General features: G+C 43.1%; 1 protein-coding gene across 1 annotated transcript in view; it reads left to right on the top strand.

Moving 5' to 3' along the window:
• si:dkey-22o22.2 (neural-cadherin) overlaps nucleotides 1-18,290 on the top strand; it is a 181,737-nt gene that overhangs the window by 146,851 nt on the left and 16,596 nt on the right. Inside the window, 7 exon segments of the mRNA XM_037783518.1 lie at nucleotides 2,981-3,264; nucleotides 6,586-7,215; nucleotides 7,295-8,291; nucleotides 9,920-10,013; nucleotides 13,278-13,462; nucleotides 14,062-14,297; nucleotides 17,497-17,774. Of these exon segments, the coding sequence (XP_037639446.1) occupies nucleotides 2,981-3,264; nucleotides 6,586-7,215; nucleotides 7,295-8,291; nucleotides 9,920-10,013; nucleotides 13,278-13,462; nucleotides 14,062-14,297; nucleotides 17,497-17,774 (2,704 nt within the window).

Below are 18,290 nucleotides of genomic sequence, written 5' to 3'. Positions count from 1 at the left end.
CTTTTCCTCCAGTGATGAGTTTAAGTCCTTCAGAGTGTCGACCTGCAGTTGGCGCTCAGGGACGACTTTCCCCTCCGGTCCACCTCACGAGGAGCACAGATCTGACCTTAATCTCAAATGTTGGGCCTCCTGCTAGGCTTCGAATTAAATCAGCCCTATCCCCCAGTGTGTGTGTGTGTGTGTGTGTGTGTTAAGAGGGCAACACCATATGGCCAGACTGATCATTAGGGAGGCCGCCGGAGGCACAAAACCGCTGGAGCTGCTCCCCTCACACACATTCACACACATTTACACACAAACACACTCAGCCGCTCGGCGAGTGTCACGGCGGATCGTGCTCAGAGGCTGTGACGGACCGGTGCACTTAAGCTTTTCCTCACACACACACAAACTCTCTGCGGTGTCGTAATGAAGGTCCTCCATGTCTCTACAGATGGTGTTTGTCTCCTAAAGTCTCCTTGGTGCCGGTAAACAGAGAGCCGGCCGGACGCCGACAGACCCGCCTCTGGGCTCTGAACATGCATCTGTATGAGTGTGTGTGTGTGTTTGTACATGTGTGTGTCGACATTTCATCAGGAAAGAAGAGGAGAGGAAAGGAAAGGAGGAGGCGAGGAGTTGGGGTCAGAGGAGAGAGGAGTTTAGGGGACAAGAATACAAGAAGAGAGGAGGAGAAAGTTCAGGTTTTTCTTTATCTGAATCGAGGGTCTTAAGACAGAGTATGTCACATGCTGTTCAGCCCATTGAGGGAATTTGTGATATTGGGCTATAGCAATAAAATTGACTTGACTTCACAGTGCTGATCTTTGAGGGGAATCCAAAATGGAGGAAGCTATCGTTGCTGTCAATCGATTAAAATATTTAATCGCAATTAATCGCATGATTGTCCATGATTAATCGCAATTAATTGCAAATGAATCTCACATTATTTATCTGTTCAAAATGTACCTTACAGGGAGATTTGTCAAGTATTTAATCCTCTTATCAACATGGGAGTGGACAAATATGCTGCTTTATGCAAATGTATGTATATATTTATTATTGGAAATCAATTAACAACACAAAAAAAATTACAAATATTGTCCAGAAACCCTCACAGGTACTGCATTTAGCATAAAACATATGCTCAAATCATAACATGGCAAACTGCAGCCCAACAGGCAACAACAGCTGTCAGTGTGTCAGTGTGCTGACTTGACTATGACTTGCTCCAAACTGCATGTGATTATCATAAAGTGGGCATATCTGTAAAGGGGAGACTCGTGGGTACCCATAGAACCCATTTACATTCACATATCTTGAGGTCAGAGGTCAAGGAACCCCTTTGAAAATGGCCGTGCTAGTTTTTCCTCGCCAAAATTTAGCGTAGGTTTGGAGCGTTATTTAGCCTCCTTCCCTTCTTTCTAGTTTCATATGATGCCAGTATCTTCACTCTAGCTTTAAAACTGAGCTCGCTACAAACCTAAAAAAAAAAGAAATATGTTAATGCACCGTTAGTGGCATTAAAACAAATTTGCGGTTAACGCGTTATCGCTTAAACTTTGTGACACCCCGCGGTTTGCAGAAAGTTATGAGACAGCAGTCGATGGTACAAAATATGTCTTTTCAACAAAATGATGATGGTGAACAAAATGCCAGGGGGAGTCAACAGAACAGTGGAGAGAGAATAGAGAGAATCTCTCATATAACCGATGTAACGGCTTCAGTTCCCCGTCAGAAAGGGCTGTCTGACGGCGAGGTAAAGCGGCTGTGGACGGGAGCAGCAGAAAAACAAAAAATTTTAGCCACCTAAATATCAGTTTAAGTGTACGCTATATTTAGAAGGTTTTCACCGCTTTACCTCGTTGTCAGACAGCCCTTTCTGACGAGGAACTGTTATATCGCTCTCTTCAAAGCCACCAGACTCCATTCACAAAACCAGTAATTTTACCTCTCAGAACACGGGAGTTTCTGGTCTACCATTGCATCGACCAGCCAGCTAGCAGGTTAGGCGGTTAGCTATTTTGCAAAGACGTACAGATTAATTTGGACGTAACACTTTCTGGTGTGAAGGAGAGAAAAGGAAGAGGAAGAAATCGAAGATGGCGAGGAGAGAGGCGAGGAAAAGACAGGGTGTAGAGAACCATAAATTTGAGTATATAAGGGTTTATTTGTAAGAGAGAGGAGGTGTGGGGGAGAGCGAGGCATCTAATGAGCCCCACTGTGAGAGAGATGCCTGTTTTCCTCCCAAATATTTGATATCTGCTGCTGCTGTCCACACGGGTCATCACTATGTGTGTGTGTGTGTGTGTGTGTGTGTGTGTGTGTGTGTGTGCCAATCAAACGCTTGTTTTTCTGCATGGAAATCTGCTCCAATATCGCTCAAAAAGTTTCTTTTTCACAATAAGAGCACCACTGTTGGCAGATGATGGACAGCTCAACATCTGCACATGTTGTGGAGATTATAAGGGATGTTAAGTTTGTTAAAAATCACTTTGGATCATGTCGGCCATGTCTGTGGCTTCACCCATACATGTATAAAATATTTCGTTAACCCCCTGAGATAGACAATAGACCCATTTTTGTCTTTTTTACGGGAGTACAGGGGGTCTTTAGGGGGAGATAGCAGGTCAACCGTAGATGTCACATAAAGTTGTCTTCTGTGTGAACGTCTTTTATTTCTTAAAATAAAAAAGTGAAATAGTCAAGAGTCTGGCTGCAACTAACACTGTTTAATCTATTTTTTTTAACGAATCACTCATCATTTATGTTATAGAATGTCAAAAATAGTATAATACAATACTGATCATAATTCACCAGAGGTCAAGGTGATGTGTACAGATAAATAAATCTATATGTTTATAATGAAAACTGTGATTAATTAAATCTGTCAATCGACTTCAACGATTAGCTCGTCCTCCTCTTCTGCCTTCACCTCCAGATGTTCAACATCCTGCTGATCATTTAATCCAACAACAAACTGATCTCCACTTCCTCCCTCCAGGTGCCAACGCCAAGCTGCGCTACCAGATCACTTCCGGAAACACCATGGGCACCTTCGACGTGGAGCCCGAGGTGGGCACCATCTTCGTGGCTCAGCCGCTGGACTACGAGATGGAGCAGCGCTACGAGCTGCGACTGGTCGCCTCCGACGGGAAATGGGAGAACGAGACGCTGGTGGTGGTTCAAGTGGTCAATCGCAATGACGAGGCGCCCGTCTTCAGCCAGACCGAGTACCACGCCGCCGTCACCGAGGAACTCACCCAGCTGCCGGTTTTCATGCTGGAGGTCAGTCAGCGAGTTTGTATGATGTCGTTTTAAAGGCTTCTCTGCTCCTGTGTGACCCAGCACAGCATAACATAAAATTAAAAAAAATTAATAAAATAATGATAAAATTAATGAGTGGATGGGTTGATGTGTTGTTAAGCATTGACGTAGGTTACCACAGTAAGCTGAACAATAAGGTTATGAATAGTGTGAACGCTAGAACTAGCTGAGTCAACGTTCGCTGTGCTCAGTTTGGAAATAACTGAAAGGGTTAGTTTGGATTTTTTGAAGTGGGGTTGTGTGTATACTCCCGTGTTCTGAGAGGTAAAATCACTGTTTTTGTGAATGTGGTCTGGTGGCTTTGAAGAGAGTGATATAACAGCTTCAGTTCCCCGTCAGAAAGGGCTGTCTGTCAGCGAGGTTAAGCGGCTGTAGACGGTATGTGTCTTAGTCTTTAAACGAAAATGCTTATTAGTTTTAGTCATTTTAGTCATTTTCATCCTTTATAGTTTCAGTCTAGTTTTAGTCACCGAAAAGTAATTTGATTTTAGTCAAAATGTTTTCTCTGTTGATATTTCTTTATTTAATCTTAGTCCTGTTTAGTCATCAGACTATATTGAACATTTCTGTCATTTTAGTCAAACCTATTTCACATGACATTTTATCTTCTCATTATCTGATGAAAAACACAGGTTGAATGATTAGGAATGCAGCTTTGCAGTTAGTTTGAGTCCTCCTGACTGCTGACGCTCATTAATGATGAGCCACTCAGCCCACCCAACATGTAAAAATATGTCCTACTCAACCACCCGACCCTGACCCAACCCACAAACCGCCAACTTTATGCATTATAGTAGCACAAAGAGTAACAGAGAGGGGAAGAGAAGGTGGAAGGTGACAAAAATAAAGAGAGATTTAGGTAAAGTTTTTATGTTTTTAGACTACATTTTAGTCTCGTCGTTTTTTGTTTTTGCATGTTTGATATCGTCACCGTCAGTGTTAAATGACGTTGGTGCCATCTCGTCTTAGTCATGGAAAAAAATGTCGTTGACGAACATATTTCATCATAGTTTTTGGTAACAAAATTAAAACTATTTATAATATTTTCACCGCTTTACCTCGCCATCAGACAGCCCTTTCTGACGGGGAACTGAAGCCGTTATATCGCTTTCTTCAAAGCCACCAGACTCCATTCACAAAAACGGTAATTTTACCTCTGAGAACACAGCAGTTGCTGGTCCACCGCTGCATCCATCAGTTAGTTTGTTTGTGTTATTGTGCAATTTTCTGATCTGAACTAACGTGGCGCCTACCAACCTACTGTACCTACGTCAAGTCATGTGGGGAAACGTTTTTAGAAGGGCTTAAAGGGAACTTAGCATTTTGACGCTAAAAAATACGACTAAAATTTGAATGTTGGGATTTCATTACAAAAGCAACACCACTGGGAAAATACAGAATGATATAAAAACCTAAAAAAAAAAACAAAGAACTGATCAGATGTCCATCTAGTCCAGATGTTAAAAATGTAAACATGAGAAAGTAGCACCTCCAGCATATTGTAAAAATGTCAGTTTATATGAACAAGATGTGTAAATGTATCAGGTTTAATACAGACAAATCTAACAGCATTGGTCACGCTGCAAATTTAGAGGTGAATTAGCCCAGAGCGACACCTCAGCACAGATCCAGTGTCCACATACTAACACATCACATGTGTGTGTGACATTGTTTAACACAATATCAAATTTAACCTCCTGACAAGAAGGAACCAGAGCTGAAAAGTTGCCTCAGAAAGTCAGTCGACCTTCTTCTTCTTCTTCATCTGCCTTTCGTCACACCTATCTCCGTTGATTCACAGTAATATGCCGCCAAGCTAAATCAGATTAGAAAGGTGGAAGTGCGTCGGAGAGTGCAGGGAAGTAATCCCCGTCAGAGAGGCATGTGTCACCGAGGCCTGCTTCCTCTCGCCTGCTGGAATTGATTTGATGTACGCTCGGTTCCTCTCGATGGTTTTTTCCCGGGCTCCTCCCTGAACGCACGCCGCTTTGAGCCCCGTGTTTTAATACAATTCAGCAGATAGTGAACGGAGGGGAAAATCCAATTTGAAATGAATATTTTGTGACTTCACCTGCGCGGCAGCCTCCTCTGTGGCACCGCGACTGCTCATCTTCAATATTGTCTACCTGCATCACGTTGTCAGGGAGCCAACAGGGGGGGGAGGTGGCGGGCGGCGCCGGGAGGGCGGGGGGGCAACTTCAAAGGCTTCTGTAAACAAACCCTCCAGTGAGAAAAGAGGAGAAGAAAGAGTAAAAGTGTACTTTTTTCTTGCTTTTGTTGGCGTCTATTAACTTTTAATTGCATTGTGTGTCGCGGTGACAGATGTGAGAGCTGGTGTCCCCTCGTTCACAAAGATAGCAGGTTAATTAAGCAAACAGAGAAATGTTTATTCCTGTGTGAGGGGGCAGCTGCTGCAATCAGCTCCCTGCCTCGTGTCCTATTTGCTGGCCTTGACATTTGTACATAATGAAAAAGCTATTCAACTGTTTTTGATAAGAAGGAACAAAAAGCAGCCGTTCCTCTAAAGAGGAAGAATGTTATTTAATTGAAGTGAAAAGTCAAGTTGTTGCTAAAATAAATGTGACAGTCAGCAGCCATGTTTCATTGCTCGTGTAATGAAATCCATTTTATTACCAAGAGAATGGGATGTTGGTGTTTTGTGGTTGTCGAGAGACGTTATTATCGTTAGTTCCGTGAGTCACATGAATCATTAGTATCATCAGTCCTGTGAGTCACATGAATCATTAGTACCATCAGTCCTGTGAGTCACGTGAGTCATTAGTACCGCCAATCCCGTGAGTCACGGGAGTCGCTAGTCAGTGAAGTTAACGTCAACCATGACCGTTTCCTAACCCTAACTAAGTGGTTGTGTTGCCTAAACCTAACTTCCTGTGAAAACGGAAGTTTATTTTGAAAGGACACTATGCATGAAATGATATATATTGACAGGCCATCCCCGGTCCGTCCAAAAGTAACACAAGAGCGGTACTCTGTGTGTTAATTATAACATTTTTGGTTGCCTGAAAACTTAGCTCCACCCTCTCGTGTCACTTCTGGTTGCAAAAAAACAAGATGGCGAAGGCCAAAATGCCAAACTCAAGGCTTCAGAATGGCAGTCCACAAACCAATGGGTGACGTAACTTGTTATATGGAGTCTACGACGCTGTTGGACGATCTGACCTGATTACCAGACTTCTTCTAGATGACCTGAGAGGCCGATTGGGATACATGAGGAAATCAGAGTCTAATTTTGGAATTCTTTCTTCTGTCTGTCCTTTACAGGTATCGGCCACAGATCCGGACCAGGAGGCCGACCAGACCGCCCTACGCTACTCCCTCCATGGCCAGGGCGCCGGTGGCGAGTTCACCATTGATGAACACACGGGAAGAATCTATGCCCAACGGCGCCTGGACCGCGAGGAGCGCCCAGCCTGGAGGTTCCTTGTCCTCGCCACAGACGAAGGAGGGGCAGGCCTCACAGGATTTGCTGATGTGCTGTTAGAGGTCCGAGACGTCAATGACAATGCGCCCTTCTTCCCGTGCCCAGCACTTGAAGTAGATGGGTGTTTTGTCGGCCAAGTGCCTGAAAATTCACCTGCCGACACCTCCGTCATGGAGATGCGCGCCATGGACCTGGATGACCCCAACGAGGGGAAGAACGCCATGTTGACCTACAGCATCATCAAGAACGTCCGCAACGAGATTAACCTCAACCTGTTCTCCATCAACGCCAGCACGGGGACCATCTACACGGTTCTTCGTTCCCTGGACCGGGAGGTGGAGGAGCGGTATCTGGTGGTGGTGGAGGCCAGGGACGGAGGGGGTTTGGCGGGAACAGGGACCGCCACCATCATGATTTCAGATGTCAACGATCACCCACCCGTCTTCACTCAGAGGATCTACACCACTCAGGTGAGTCCACCACGGCGAGAAGTTTATTTGTATCGCAGCTTTTAACAAGATTCGACATAAAAGTGTGTGTTGTGTTCAGGTGACTGAGGACCTGGAGGTGAACAGCGAGGTTCTCGTAGTTTCTGCCACAGACGGAGACGAGGGGGAGAATGCCGTGGTAACCTTCAGCATCGTCGGCGGTGACGAGGACAGGAAGTTCTTTGTGGAGACAGACAAAGTGAACCGGCGCGGCGTGATAAAACTCAAGAAAAAGGTTGACTTCGAGAAGCCCCGTGAGAGGACTTTCAATCTAACGCTGAAGGCCGAAGACGCTGATTTCTTCAGCCTGGCCTACTGTCTCATTCAGGTGGAAGACGCCAATGACCAGGCCCCCGTATTTTTCCCACAATTCTACGAGTCGCCAGCCATGTCTGAAGACGTCCCTGTAGGGACGATTGTTGCTCAAGTTACAGCTTCTGATCTGGACTCGGGCCAGAACGGGCGTTTTTCTTATAGTATTTCCAGAGAGTCGGACCCCTACGGTCAGTTTCTGGTGGACCAGTCCGGTTGGGTGGTAGTGGCCGATTCTCTCGACAGGGAGAAAATCTCACAGCACAGAATCATGGTCCTCGCCACAGACGCTGGGAGCCCCCCCATGACTGGCACTGCCATCGTCATGGTAACCGTACTTGACATTAACGACAACGGGCCGGAGTTCGAGGTCTCCTATGAGCCCGTCGTTTGGGAGAACACGGCGGCCCCCCAGGCGGTTCGCATGAACGAAACCTCCCTCCTCCTCCACGCCACAGACCGGGACACCTCCACTAACGGCGCACCGTTCTCCATACGCCTCCTCATGCTCACCTCAGATGCCACCAACTTCAATTTGACGGACTTTCGTAACGGCAGCGCGGCTATCACCGCCCTCCGGACCTTCGACCGCGAGCGGCAGAAGGAGTACCGCCTCCCGATTCTCATGATTGACAGTGGCTCTCCTCCAATGAGCTCCACCAGCACGCTGACGGTTGTCATCGGTGACAGGAATGACCACCCTCACTCACCAGGACACACCAACTTCGTCGTCTACAGTTATGAGGGTATGTTTTTCTGTTACCTTCATATTTAATGTTTAGCGGCCCATTCTAAATAAATTAATATATTTAGTGCTCTGGATTGGTGGCTAGTGTTGGTTCATTGCATTGTGGGATAGTTTGAGTCCAATATTAAGTCATATTAATTCTTACTGCAGAGTTTCTTAACCTTTTCTGGCCACTGAACCCATTTTTAGGTCCCAAATTTCCAAAAATTTTAAAACTGAGCCTCTGGCGGGACCTGCCAAAATAATATATAAACGAATAAATAAATAAATGACTTGATAAACAAATAAAATGTTTCAATGACATTTTTATTTATTTATCAAGTAATTTATTTATTTATTCGTTAGCAAAAATATAGCAAAAATAATGTTAAAAATAAATGTTTATCTTTGCATTAATTCCTTTATTTATTTACTATTCTGTTTATTTTTCCTTTTTCATTTATTTATGTATTTATTTTTATTAATTTTTAAATGTATATATTTATTTTTGCATTTATTTTTTTATGTATTTATTTATTTTTTCACCTCTTATTTACTTCCCCAAACTTGATTTAAATAAATAATAAATACATAAATAAATAAATAGAAAAATAAATTAAGAAAAAATTACAAATGCAAAAATAAATAGATAAATTTAAGAATTAATACAAATAAAATAAATATAAAATGAAAATTAAACAGAAGTGACTCCATAAATAAACAAATATGCCATTAAAACCACCGAAAATAATATAAAAAATAAATGTATAAGGATACGGAACGGATATGACGTCATGTTACTCAGACTACAACAATAAAACCTCCACATAGACTCAATAGAAGCAAATATATCGATTCTGGCAGTAAAACATAAATTTCAAAATCGTAAATCGTAAATCTTTTCTCACCTTTACTACTTTTTACTCCACTGTAGACGTCGTAGACGGACAAGATTATATTTGTCATTCATGGTCCCAGTTCAGAGTTAACCAGTTGGTCTGATGGATTCAAACTAGTGTCTTTCTGATCTCAGACGGGTCCCCCAGTGTCCCTCCCACCACCTCCTGAGTGCTCATGTTGTTAAGACTGTACTTGTCACAGTCGACTGCTCGCAGCCTCCCGCTCCAGCCCACATCACTTATTTAGCGTTTCATACCATCTGTCAGCCTCCTGTAATTTGCTGGAAAAACTAAGGTTTTCTGTAATGTATTTTTAGTGGATTCCCTCTCCGGGGCCTTTCCACATGAAAGTAAATTAACCCGCTAATACGAATCCATCACGTAGCTCAACAACACGCCATGAAGCAAACAATTAACTCCAGCTTAAGTCCCAGGTTTGACGGGCACATAAACAGGAGCCATTTTTAAAAGGCAGCTGATTTCACAGCTAAAGAGATTACAGCGCTGCGTTCAGCTTTTTTTGGAAAACACTGTGCGAGCAATTCTAATGTGTGCACGTCTTCCTGCTGCGCTGTCAAACCATGACCGTGTGTGCCAATGAGGCGACGCCTGCCACCTTATCTCCACTTTCATTCCTTCACTCTTAATATTTGGCTCGTACCAGAGGGATCCCCTGCACTCAAAACTAATTCCTTTCAATGCATTTTTTTGACTTTTTTTGTGTCTTTTACTTCCCTCCTTCTGACAGGTATTCTCCCGACGACGGTGCTCGGACGAGTTCAATCCCCCGACCTTGATGACTGGAGCGAGAAGGTGTACCGGTTCGAAGGCAAACCATCCAGGTACTTTGATCTCATACGGTGAAAACTCTGAGGTGACATGCAAAAAGAGAAGTGAAAGTAGAGATGGAAAGGTAGTAGTTATACATGTATAGTGTTGAGGGAAAGAGAGGTTTTGAAGGAGAGCGAGGCCACAAGGTGATACGGTAGAGAAACAAAGAAAAGAAGAAGGGGAAAGGTTTTGATGTAGAGAGGTAAAAGTTGAGATATGTCAAGAGAAAACAATACAAAGAGAGGCTGTCGTGTTTCCGTTCAACTGTCAAGCAAATTTTAAGCAAACTTTTGAAATGTTGCAAAAAAGAGATGCGAATAAGGAGCGTTTCCATCAACTGGTTTGGAGCGAATAAACTCGGCTACGGCGTAGTTTGGTCAGAAGTTGGCGCTATAGGCTACACATGGTGGTAATCTGCCAGTAAACATAGTAGAAGAAGAAGTAGAGGTTGCAAACCCGAAACAAAACAAGTCGACTCAAGCCCCCAGGAAGATCGTCAAGCTTTGAAGCAAATTTTCGTAGTGGTCAAACGGCGGTACTACAGCTTCCGTGTCTGTCGCGTGATGCCACTGGGCCCAAAAATACTTTTCCCCATAGACTTACATTGGGAAAGAGACGTCTGTAACTCAGCGGATAATTTTTTTTGAGGTGAATCAACTTCTCACGACGAACACTGGATTAATCCTTATTTAAATCATTAGGTCCTGAAAGTTGTAAAATGCGCTAATAGCTGAATCCAGAGTTATTTCCCTTCCTCCGTTCATGTGAATGAACAAAAGCAGAAAAGATGCAGCTTGCCGTACTACAAGGCAGTGAAGCCACACGGCTACGTGGCTGCAAACAAAACCAAGGTGAAGAGGGAGCTAAAGCCTGAAAAGGGTCTTGAAATGTTTTGAATATAGTTAATAGGGGTTTTCAACGTGTATTGCAGGTTTCTTTAATGAATTCAGGGTTTGAAGGGCGATCTGCTGCAGTATTTCTTTTTAATTGAACCTGAACGTCAGCACTGTTCAGACAAAAAACAGGCTGACTTTTCTTTGGTACTTTATTTTTTACTTGAAAATAGTCTTAATTCAATTTTATTGGCCTCTTGAACTCATCTATGGTGCAATCATAACACATTTTTGCAAGAAAATATTGTTCAAGCCTACATAACTTTATTTTAAATTCTAGTGGAGATCGCAAAGTTTTTATGCCCAAAGATAAAACGTGGAACTCGAAGAGCGCAGACCTCCACCAAGGACGAAGGTGAAAAATAATTTGTGTATCCGCCCCGTGAATCTATTCCAAATGTAATCGTTGGCCTATACTACACCCGTAGTGTTTCTGTAATCCTGCTGATAAACAAGTATATCAAACCGAAACTTGGCAGAAGTAACAAGTGACAAAAGGAGGGTTTAATCGCTGCCATTTGGACCTTCTTCACTATAAACATACACACTCCTGTTGGGCATACTGTGAGCAGTTTTGAATAAAAGCATCCGGAGAATGGCAGATGTAAAGCTGTTTCAGGATGTGTTGGAGCCAAAGCAGAAAAGATGTGACACGCAGCAAGAGATGCACAAAGCCAAAGAGAGGAAATAAAAGAGCGGCACAGGAGCTGACAGATTTAAAATAGAGAGGAAGAGACAGTACAAAGGTGCGGAGCGACAAAGAGGAGAGAGGAAGAATTGGGACAGAGAAACAGGCAGTTTGAAGGGAGAAACAAAGAAAGAGTGAGAGAGAATGAAAGGGCAGAGGACGGGGAGGAGAGAGAGATAGAAACGGGGATCTGACTTGTCAGGAACAGTGCTATTAATACTTCATAACCAGCGGTATTGAAAATTCCCAGTGAAGCACGGCGAGGGCGCGCTCGTTTTGTTTGATGAGGCGAGGCTTCATGCGGACGCGTTGAAAGGAGAGCCTGATTGCGCTCCCTGCCACCTCCTCTTCTAACGAGATACCTATAAGGAGGGACGACAAGAAACGGCCGAGAACAAAGGAACCGCCTGAGAATTACCATCCTGAGCCGCCGCTTCTCATCACGCCAGGCGCCACATGGCAATTTGTTCACAGTATGGATCAGGTTTAGGTTGCATGTTATTTACATATAGACGTGACACAAACTAGGAGAAAAATAAGAAAGAGCTCAATGTTCAGGTGAGGTGAAGCAGCCCCAGCGGGCCAATAACAACATGTCGCCTCACAGGAAATCAACAAACAGCTTGTTACATTTAAAGAGAAGATATCAGTCGTTTGTTCTGGTTGATCTGCACATTATATCTTCTCATTTCCTGTGAAGTGATGACATAAATCCAGGAGAAGGTACATAACAGCCTCCCCTGCCGAATGCATGTCGGCGGTTAATTCAACACATTCTCACTCCCAATGCGTCAAATTCCACCGCTTGGTCAGTGCTCCTCGGCATCGGAGACCGACGCACGTGGTACCCCTCTTGCGTTACTTTTGGACAAACCAGGGACGGCGTAACAATATACGCTCGTTACCTGCATAGTGTCCTTTCAAAATAAACTTCCGTTTTCACAGGAAGTTAGGTTTAGGCAACACAATCACGTAGTTAGGGTTAGGAAACGGTCATGATTGACGCTTACTTCAATGAGTAGTGAATCACGAGACTGACGATATTAATGACTCACACGACTAATGACTCACAGAATTCACGAAATTGACGATACTATTGACGATACTATTGACGATACTATTGACGATACTAATGACTCAGGTGACTCACAGGGTTGAAGGTTACTAACGACTCACGTGACTAATGACTCATGTGACTAATGACTCACGGAATTCACAGGATTGACAATACTAACAACTCACGTGAGTCACGGGACTGGCGATACTAACGACTCACGTGACTAATGACTCACATAATTCAGGGGACTGACGATACTAACGACTCATGTGACTTAAGGGACTGACGATACCGACGAGTCACGTGACTCACAGAACTGACAATACTAACAACTCATGTGACTAACGACTCACATGACTCACGGGACTGATGATACTCACGGGACTGACGACATTGACAAATACAGCTGCTAGTGACTTTTATGAAACGTGCAAAATGCTTAAAAATGAAAGGAATAAAACACATCATACTAACAAAAATATATAAACACGCCGTACACAAACATAACACGTACTTCTGGTGGAAGGAAGCGGCAAATGTGGACCAATTATGGCCAAATTACGTCCATGATATTCAGAATACAGAGAATAGCAGCCAGAAACATTTAACATTTAACAACTGTCTCTCTCTCTCTCAGGTTGTTCAGTCTGAACCAGAGCTCAGGTCAGCTCAGTATCAGGGAGGGGGCTCCTCCAGGCTCGTACCGCCTGCAGGTACGCGTGTCGGACCACACCTGGCCCGACGTCACCTCCACGGCTCAGGTGGACGTCAGGGAGCTGCAGCAGGACGCTCTGAGAAACGCCGCCTCCATTCGCCTGAACAGTGAGTCCACCAGTCCTTTCAAAGTTTTTTTTAAATTGCTCGATAACGTCTCAACACGCTGATGCACACACGCACGCCCCAGTGGTTGCCACGGCAACTGTAATTGACGGGGCTGTGATGCTGCGTATCCCAGAGTGCCGCCGGGTCCCGGGTTTCAGAGCTGTCAGCTCCCCCAGGCTCCATCAGCACCAACAGACAGAGATGCATGATGGGAAATAACTCCCTGTTCCTCTTCTCCTGTCTTCTCTGGTCTTGTCTTCTCTATTCTGTTTCCTGCTCTCCTCTTTTAACAGTTTGTGTTTTTAATGACTGTTTTCTCCTCCTCCTTTTCTTACTTTCTTTCTTTCTTTCTTTCTTTGTTTATGTCATTCTTTCTTTCTTTTTCTGTTTCTTTCTTTCTTTCTTTCTGTTTCTTTCTTTCTTTCTGTTTCTCTGCGTTTCTTTCTTTCTCTATTCTTTCTTTCTGTTTGTTTCTTCTTGTTTCTTCCTTTTTGTTTGTCTGTTTGTTTCTTACTTTCTATCTTTCTTTATTTCTGATTTCCCCTGAAGGTTTATAAAGTTACTATATAAATCTGTTTTCCCTCCTCCTCTTCTTCCAGACCTGACGGTGGAGGAGTTCTTTTGCAGCAGAGGAGGCGAGGAGAGTCGGTTCTCCCGTCTGGGTCGAATGTTGGCTGAACTCCTGCAGACTTTGCCGGAAAACGTCCAGATCTTCTCTGCGGGAGACGCCGGCCAGAGTGGAGAGAAGGCGCTCAACGTGTGGTTTGCCGCTCACGGCTCGCCGTACTACAAGGCAGAGAAGCTGCACGGCTACGTGGCTGCAAACAAAGCCAAGGTGAGGTGACTCTGCAGGGGTCTAGCATAGTCAACAAGAATGTGCAAACAATGAGAAATCTACGTTGATTAAAACGGCTGCCAAAGAGGTTTTGCCCCCTGAATGCACCCACTAATGTTTGTATACAAGAAACCCGTCTATACAGAGGACAGTGCAGGTACAGTACAAACTCTAAGAAACAGCTGAGTGAATTATGAAAGCAGAGGAGCTGACGGGTTAATGATCCATTAATGACACATCAATTAAACATCACATTCACACATTTATAGTCGGCACTTAGAGACACTTCCTGTAAACCACTGATCGCTCCGTTTCACACACATATGAACACACATGCAAGGAGAGGTTAAATACAGGACTTAACTTTGAAAAGAGGACATGTAACTACAGCAAGCGGCTGCTCGTATTATACACTCACTGTCTACATGTTTATCAATATTTTACATCCATTAAAAGCATGAGAGCAGCTGCTGACCTGAGGTCAGCTCTGTGAGTGGCAGGAAGTAAACCATGTAAACACACATGTTAAACACACACACATGCACGCTTTAACACAGACCAGTGAACAAAGAATATTTAAACTCTTAGCTGATTTCTTTCTTTCAAAAACATTTTAAAATTGCCAAAGGAATCATGAGAGAGAGGAGACAAAAGAAACAGCAAGCACAAATAGAAATCATTTCATGAAAGAATAAAGACACACACACATGAGGAAAGAGAAGAATAAATGTTGGAATTCATATTTTTTTCAGTTTAACTGTTTATTATTTCACTGATGGTTGAATTAAGAAAAGAAATCAGATAGAAGCCTTCTGCAGCAGATGGGCTGTTTTATTTAATAGGTTGTATTGGCTACAATAGTCACTTCATTTCTGCTTTTTATTCTTGTGATTTTGCACTCGATTTGACTGTTATCAGGTCATTAAATAGCCGTTATCGGTTGCTATAAGCACCATAAATGTGGGTCAGTAGGGGCCTACTACATCTACTATGTTGTAAAAGTGAAAGTGAAACTTAAAAGCAACACGTTGTAATGGCGCATTTCACACCAAGAGCAAAGCAAACTTTGCGTGGTGCAATTACATACAAAGTCAATGCAAAGAGGCGATTAAATGAGAATTTGCGCTGGGCGTCAAAAATCTTGCAAATGACGAACACGCAAAATTCGGGTCATTGGCATATTCGAGGGAGTTGAAACATTTCAAGTCGAGCGTGGATTTCGCGTGACGCTGTGTCGCGAAAGCCTATCAGCATTGAGATTCTCCTCCTGTTGATATTGTAGCACCCAGAGCTACGATAGTACATCATATCTGTACAGAGACCGGACCAAACTCTGTGTAGAAACCACAGACTGTCTATGGTAGAAACAATAACGTCGCTGCCGTATTTATGCCTAGATGACTTTATCTTGGAGCCAGCTGCGCAGCCTGGCACTGATCGATCCAGACTCCATTCAGAAAACAAGCATTTTAAAAGTTGATTGATTGTCGTCTTGGTAACAGACCTGACAAAGCATGAATTCAGAATGTTAACAAATCAGCATCATTATGTAGTTATTTCAGCATCATTTCGATCTGTTTATTTTGGGTTCATACCGCAGTAGTGATGTGTGGCTGCTAGATACAGTCCGCTGAAGACCCACAGTTGCTGAAAAAAAAAGTGAAATCAAGTCAAAGTCAAATAAAGTGATTATTATAGCCAGAAGGTCCCAAGTTCAGTGTCGGGACAGATTCAGTAATCTCATGCTGTGATGCAACTTATTAAAAAAAACAATCAAAACCCATAAAAAAAGACAATCATAACAATATAAAGTATAATACCAGTACAAAGCGCACACAGTATGATTAAAAATAACTTGAACATCAAATGCTGCAGAAGAAAGGCGCGTCTTTAATTATCTCAGGTTAAAAAGGAGCCTATCTTGGCTGATTTAGAACAAGAATGTCAGATAAATACCAAATGAGATGAAGTTGAAACTGGCTCTGGAGCCCAGAAACTGAAGCCCTGCCTGGGGAGTGTAAGTCACTGAGGATAAGAGTGTCAGCTGAATAACTAAACTCCAAAAAAAAAGAAATACAACACACAGTTGGAGAGAGACAGGAAACCCTGAGGGACTCTGATGAAAACCTCTCACCCATAAAGACAAAACGAGAGAAAAGAATCAGGATGACAAGCGGGGAAACGGGTGAATTTGGCAAGAGAAAGCAAATGACAGCAAAACTTTAACGGGGGGATGACAGAGAAACACCAAAGTGCATCAGTAACATTAAGGGGAGAAAAGAGTAAACTCAGATATCATTGATGCGGGTAGACATTCGATCAAAACTGTCATTCTCTATTATTTTCAGACAGAGCTCACAACTTCAATAATACGTGTTCGTTTGGTGTTTGATTTAGTTTATTCATGTTTTATATTCACCCCATATTTAGTTTTTATTGTATTTTTATGTTAGTATTGTTCTCCTGCTAGTTTCAATTAGACTATTTCTTTTTGGGGGTTAATTAGTTTCATCCTACTTTCAGTTTAATCTTCATTTTAGTTTCATGTTTCTTCTAGTTTAATTCTAGTTTTAGTTTCAGCTATGTTTCTTTTAGTTTAAGCCAAGCTTTAGTTTCTTTTATCTTATTTAGTTTAAGCCTAATTGATTTTAAGTTAGGCTATTTTACGCTTTAGCCTAGTTTAAGCCTAGTTTGAGCTTTAGTTGGTAGTGGACAAATATGCTGCTTTCTGCAAATGTATGTATATATTTATTATTGTAAATCAATTATCAACACAAAACAATAACAAATATTGTCCAGAAACCCTCACAGGTACTGCATTTAGCATAAAACATATGCTCAAATCATAACATGGCAAACTGCAGCCCAACAGGCAACAACAGCTGTCAGTGTGTCAGTGTGCTGACTTGATTATGACTTGCCCCAAACTGCATGTGATTATCATAAAGTGGGCATGTCTGTAAAGGGGAGACTCGTGGGTACCCATAGAACCCATTTTCATTCACAGATCTGGAGGTCAGAGGTCAAGGGACCCCTTTGAAAATGGCCATGCCAGTTTGGAGCGTTATTTGACCTCCTTTAGTTAGCTTCATGCTGGTTTTATCATAGTTAGTTATGTCTTAGTTTTAGTTTGGTGTAGAAACATTTTTCAACATAACCCAAATGTTTTTCTGTCTATCTCTTATTTTACGTCCTGCAGTTGGAGGCCATGTTGGGCGTGTCCATCTCTCAGGTGGGCGTTGACGAATGTCTCCAAACAGACTGCAGTCAGTCTGGCGGCTGCAGCAGCGAGGTTTCATTCAGCCAGGCCCCGCTGGCTCTCAGCACCGGCAACACCTCCCTGGTGTCGCTGACGGCCTCATCGACAGCGCGATGCGGCTGCCGGGGCCGAGAGGCCATCCACCTGCCCTGCTCCGCCTACCCCACCAACCCCTGCCTCAGAGGGGGCACCTGCCAGGACGGGCCGCTGGGATACAGGTAGGGGTCTGAGGAAAGCTCTGTAACAGGTTCTGTCCTGGTCAATTGTGTATTTTAATATTCCACTAATGCAGCCAGGATGAACTTGAGTATTAACTGATGAATTCCTTCTTCCAATGACATTTTTGCAAAGCAGTATAGAAGGGTTTATCATGAGTATGGACAAACAAATATTATTGTCAATAAAAGATTTACAAGAAAACTTTTTCTTACTTTTCTCACTGTAGCCGCTCTATGTTTCCATAATCTGCTGGTCTTTCGCAGCAGATTCAAGTCCTCGACTATTAGCGTCCCCGTCTGAAGCTGGCAGATATTTCCCATTTATTAACTGATTAGTTAATCTGTCAAACATGTTTAAGATTTAGTAGGAGAGAAGGCAGATTTCTGCTGGAGTTCTGACCCTCCAAAGCCTCATTTTCAGCTGGATGTACTCTGGTTGACTTTGAATTGTCACATCATTTTAATGGTTTAAATATCGAATGCAACACCTCAGCTGCTAAATCTGACAGATGGTTC

Source organism: Sebastes umbrosus, chromosome 11 (genome assembly GCF_015220745.1).
Source record: "Sebastes umbrosus isolate fSebUmb1 chromosome 11, fSebUmb1.pri, whole genome shotgun sequence".
In the NCBI taxonomy this organism is placed as follows: Eukaryota; Metazoa; Chordata; class Actinopteri; order Perciformes; family Sebastidae; genus Sebastes; species Sebastes umbrosus.
This window is presented reverse-complemented; position numbering and strand designations above follow the sequence as displayed.